The sequence below is a fragment of the Oratosquilla oratoria genome, chromosome 9 (genome assembly GCF_046742065.1).
Source record: "Oratosquilla oratoria isolate Oo_2021 chromosome 9, ASM4674206v1, whole genome shotgun sequence".
NCBI lineage: Eukaryota > Metazoa > Arthropoda > Malacostraca > Stomatopoda > Squillidae > Oratosquilla > Oratosquilla oratoria.
The window spans coordinates 70,621,957-70,626,898 of record NC_134785.1 but is presented as its reverse complement, the minus strand read 5'-3'; the positions used below and the strand labels follow the sequence as shown (position 1 = coordinate 70,626,898).

Genomic DNA, 4,942 nt, shown 5'->3' with positions numbered 1-4,942 from the left:
AATGTTATGACACAGATCATTTAGAAGATCTTCAAAACAAAAGTTAGTTCGATTTTTAAACAGACTTGTTTTTTTTTTCTTCACATAGACACTGCTGTATAAAATTCTCCAAACACTACTGGTTATAATGAATTTTGAAACTCGAGCGGAAATATCGTCAAGAGTGTCATCATTTATTTACATATTTACATTTTACAACCTCTTGGATGATCGATCAACCGGGTTCTGAATTCAGTGCACGGGTGACTCTAGTATTTTCCTGAGGTGATTTTTCACCAACATGCAAAAATGAGCGAATACGTTTCTTTGGTGTTGTCTCAGGTGGACGCTTAAAAAAAAAAAAAAAAAAAAAAATATATATATATATATATATATATATATATATAATAAGGGTTAGGTTAGGTTTGATAAGCGTCTGCATGGGAAGCGTCCATTTGAGAAGCGTCCAGATGGAACTAAACCACTCAGAAAGCCTCTGTCTAAGGTCTTCTATCTTCCAAGTTGTGGTCATTCCAGTCTTCAAACAACGATGATGTATAGTTCATCTACTTCTGTAACTCCTTAGCGAAGGAGTAGAGGAATGTGTCCGAAATGAGTCAACCCTAGATTGGGTTCAGAGCACAGTGGATCGCTACAAATATAATGATTGATATTACACAATTATGGACTACAATCTATCATATATTTACATATATACATGTCTTGAATCCATTTAATTTTCACATCATGATAAATCAGTTTAATTTTTAAGGTACAGTGCACAAAGGACATCAAAAGGAATTCAACTTTTTTTTTTTTCGATACACTTCACTGAGCCTTGTGGTACTGCGCGTTTAAGTGATTGCGTTTTCAATCTTTTCCGTTTGTCTTTACGTTTTCAAATAGATTTCCTCTCAACTTTTTACAATACATTCTGCTTTATGTCGTCACTATAGAAGACGTGGATATACCACACTGACATCACAAGTAGTTTTAAGCACCTATATATCTTTTCTATATCTATGGAAGGTATATGCACTTGCAGAACACTACCTCGGCTGCAGTTCTTGTTTATGGATATAAACACGTTAGGTCTACACGTTTGAAAAATATTATATGGCTATTTCTTTCGATCACACTGCGTTCATCCTTGCACACAACTTACGAACGGGATAAAAAAAAAACTTTCTTTGGGAGGTAATTGGCATTTCCTTAGGAGTACACATAATATAAGCTTGCTGTTCATTCCCCAATAAAATGACTAAGGGAAATGAACAATTTGGTCCTGATAGGAACCTGTTCGTTTCAAGTCTGGAAAGTGAACTACCCAATTCCCGTCTCGAGAGGGCACGTAACGAGCCAATTCCACCACCCCAGTTGGAATTGGCCCGTTAACGTTAACTAAACTAACAACTTGAAGACGTATAAGTATTTTTCTGTTATACATGATACCAGCACCTTTCTTAGAAAGGACAAAGGAAGACACCCAAGGATCTTCCGAGAACACGTGAACGTTGGAATGAGACGGGACAACATTAGGGCTAAGCACCGTTTATGACTAGTCCATGAACATAGAAGACAATGATCGCTATACTAAGTATGTGTGCTTTGTGTCTTCAGATGTGTGTGCAGGGTTTGGGATAAGGTAACTCCCGCCAATAGCGATGCTCCGAGGCAACAAAGGAGCATTGCCATCAGAAGGAGTTTGCCAAATGAAGAGATTACCAAACAGACTCAGTCCGCTGGAGGAGACGGGGAAGTGATAAGGCCACTCCCTTTACCATGGGCCGATTCCCCTCATCTGTTACGCGTTCGGATGCGTAGAAATGACTTCGGTTATAATCTTTCCTCATTCGAATCTCGCAAATATCAAATGACCTCTTCGTCACATACTGAACGACGAGCTAAAAGAAGTTGAACCCTTACGGGATTTGTAATTTGTTGAAATGTTCTCGGGGAATTTGACAATACTGAACGCGAAGTCGTCTTCTACGAATTGAAATTCACAAAAGTTGACGGTAATCTGCCCAGTGTGAAGCGGGTGACGTACATTGCGGGAGAAAATTCGAAGTATTGTGAGAATGAAAGGGATTTGATCCCAATTGTAATAAGTAGCCTCGCCATTGCCTTAATATAAAACCACTTCAGAAACCCAATTATATATTCTTCTTTGCGTTTTGCTAAACGATTACACTTCATATTTTTTTTTTTTTTTGTGACTTGCATTTTTTATCTGTAATTCCTCGACATCTCAGAATTCTGGAAGTGATTTGTTTTACTAAGTGGTACATAGTCTTAAGTGATCTTTCGTATATAAAGTGCAAGTCTTGATACTATTGGAAGATTGTTAATAGAAATTCTCTTTTGGAAAACTAGTCTTGTTAGAAATACTGAAAAATATCTATATATCTGAACTATTCACTTTTCAAGAACGAAATATCAGTAACGTCTAAATATACTGCACAATATCATATAATCTCAGTTTTACAAATTCATCACTTCCGTCTTGAGGTGCAGCCCTGGAGGCTGACACTCGATCTCTCGCATATAAACACGCACACACACACGCGCGCGCGCGCACGTGCCGCGCTCCGGGCGTGAAAAAGCTTTCTCTGATGCTGCAAGATGTTACCTTCCCATTTCAGTGCTGAAAGCATTACCCATACATCAGGCAATAAGATCTACGACCTCTTATCTGGAAGAGTAATAAATGTCGATCACGAGACCAGCACGTGATTCAAGACCATGTTGAGGAATTTCACACGCTCACACAAGAGAACGATCACTTTATTTCTTATTTTATTTTATTTTATTTTATTTATTTTACTTTTTATTATTATTATTATTATTATTATTATTTTTTTTTTTTGGGGGGGGCAGTTCAGTAATTACAACATAATGTGAAGAAAATCCTAAGCTAAACACGAGATTTTTTTCCGGCAACAAATTCCATGACCCCCCCCCCCCCACACCACCACCACCACACATCATTTTTTTTTTTTCAAAGTCTGGTAAAAATCGTTTTTTAGATGTACCTATCAAATCTAGTAAACTTAATTTTTTGTTGACTGCAAACCATGGTCACAGATATAATTTCAGTGTCATATAGTAATTTTTTCACTCGTGAGTGTGTGTGTGCGTGTGTGTATGTGTGTGCGTGTGTGCGCACGTGTGTGTGTGTGCGTGTGCGTGTGTGTGTGCGTGCGTGCGCGTGCGGAAATCTTGAGCACCGGAAGTTGAGTTCCACAATTTATTTTAATATAATGTTAAGATTTGTCAAGAATACCGGCCAGCGGTTGAAGTATTAAGTTCCTTAAATTGTCCAGGAGATTTACTAAAGGGTTCTAATTAGAATAACGTTTAAGGTTTTCTCTATTCAATCCAAAGTTGCAAAATCATGTTCTGTTGCTGTACGCCATTATCATCACTATCAGATGGTATCACTTACATCTTAGCACAGTGAGGAACTTTATATATTTCTATTCTGGTGGTTCACAGAGGATTTTAATCAGCTATGGAGTGGACTCCGGACAGGTCGAGGTGTCGAATTGTCCGGATCCATCCCTCAGCTGGGAGATATTGTCCCAGTTAACTCCAGGACAGTCCCCAATGGACCACATCACATTCATGAAAAAATTGACATGTCGCCCAGTCTGAGATTGTTCATATTAATTCTACACACGAGTTTAATTTAAAAAACACAAACGTTGTACGTAATTTATCAATGGACTTACCTATACTTGCACCTTTATTTATCTTTATTTAGTAGCAAACACACAAGATAATGTAGACGATAAGATATAAGTTACACAGTCTTGATATTAAGCACATTTAGTTTCATAGCATCGTTTCGTGTTCTTTCCCCCCTCCTGCTCCTCCTCCTCCTCCTCCTGATGCTCCTCCTCCTCCTGCCCCTCCTCCGCCTCCGCCTCCTCCTCCTGCTCCCCCTCCGGCTCCTCCTTGGAGAATGTGGGCCTTGACCTCGACGGGTCCTTTAGTCGAAGTCAGACTCTTAGGGTTGATGTCCACTACCACATTCAGTCCTTCCTGACCCTCACACTCTCCTTCAACCTCTCCTTTGGCCTGGAAAGGTTTCTTCGTCGTATCAGAGAAGCTGAGACTCTTCCCGTTCGGGCTTCCAGTGACGACGTAACCGTTCTGGAGCGCAGAAGGTGAGGGCACGTCTCCAGGGACGCCCCCGGGCCAGTTCTCGGGACTCGCCGTACCCGCGTTGTTCTTCGGGTTGCCGCCCGGGCCGGGGACCGGGAGGGTCTCCTTGTTGCACGTTTTGCTCGGAGGAGAAGGCTGAATAGTGCAGAGGCATGTGGATGTGATGAGGTTGGGAGATGTGCTCGTGTTCAAGGTCTTCTTCCTCGTGTCTCCTCCGCTGCCTGAAGTCTCGCAGAGCTCAATGGCTTGGAAACATTGACTTGAATCCTGCGGAAGAACGTGTGTGTGGGGATAAATTACTTTGTTTAAGAAACACTCCTGATCAATGTGGTCTAAAATTGAAAAAAGGGAGAAAAGTGTTAATTTTTTTTTTTTAACGACAGCCAACACGATCTTGCTCGACTATAGAATAGTTATCTCAAACTACGGCGAGAGAATAGTGTAGACTTAACATTTCTGGATTCTAATAAAGTCTTTTATACTGTACAGCACGATAGACTGCTAACTAATCTCGGTTTGCATGGAATAAGAGATAAGTTGCTAAGGTGGATGACTCACTGGCTGAACAAACACAATAAAAAATTATTCTGAATTATAAAACTTGTAACTAGAAAAATGTTAGTTGTGGAGTTCCTCAGGGTTCCGTTCTACGATCACTTTTGTTTATAGCATACACACATACATACATACATACAATATATGCATATGAGCATACATACATATATAGATACACACATATATGCATATGTGGGTACATACAAATATACATACCTATAACATAGTTACAACATAT

At 39.8% G+C, this 4,942-nt stretch overlaps 1 protein-coding gene across 3 annotated transcripts in view; it reads right to left on the bottom strand.

The window, feature by feature from the left end:
• Nucleotides 1-2,059: 2,059 nt before the first annotated feature.
• LOC143028556 (uncharacterized) overlaps nucleotides 2,060-4,942 on the bottom strand; it is a 130,514-nt gene continuing 127,631 nt past the window's right edge. For all 3 annotated transcript variants that reach the window (XM_076190833.1, XM_076190832.1, XM_076190834.1), the window contains one exon: nucleotides 2,060-4,416. In XM_076190833.1, coding sequence (XP_076046948.1) covers nucleotides 3,817-4,416 — 600 coding nt within the window. In that variant the 3' untranslated portion in view covers nucleotides 2,060-3,816. The remainder of the gene's footprint in view (nucleotides 4,417-4,942) is intronic.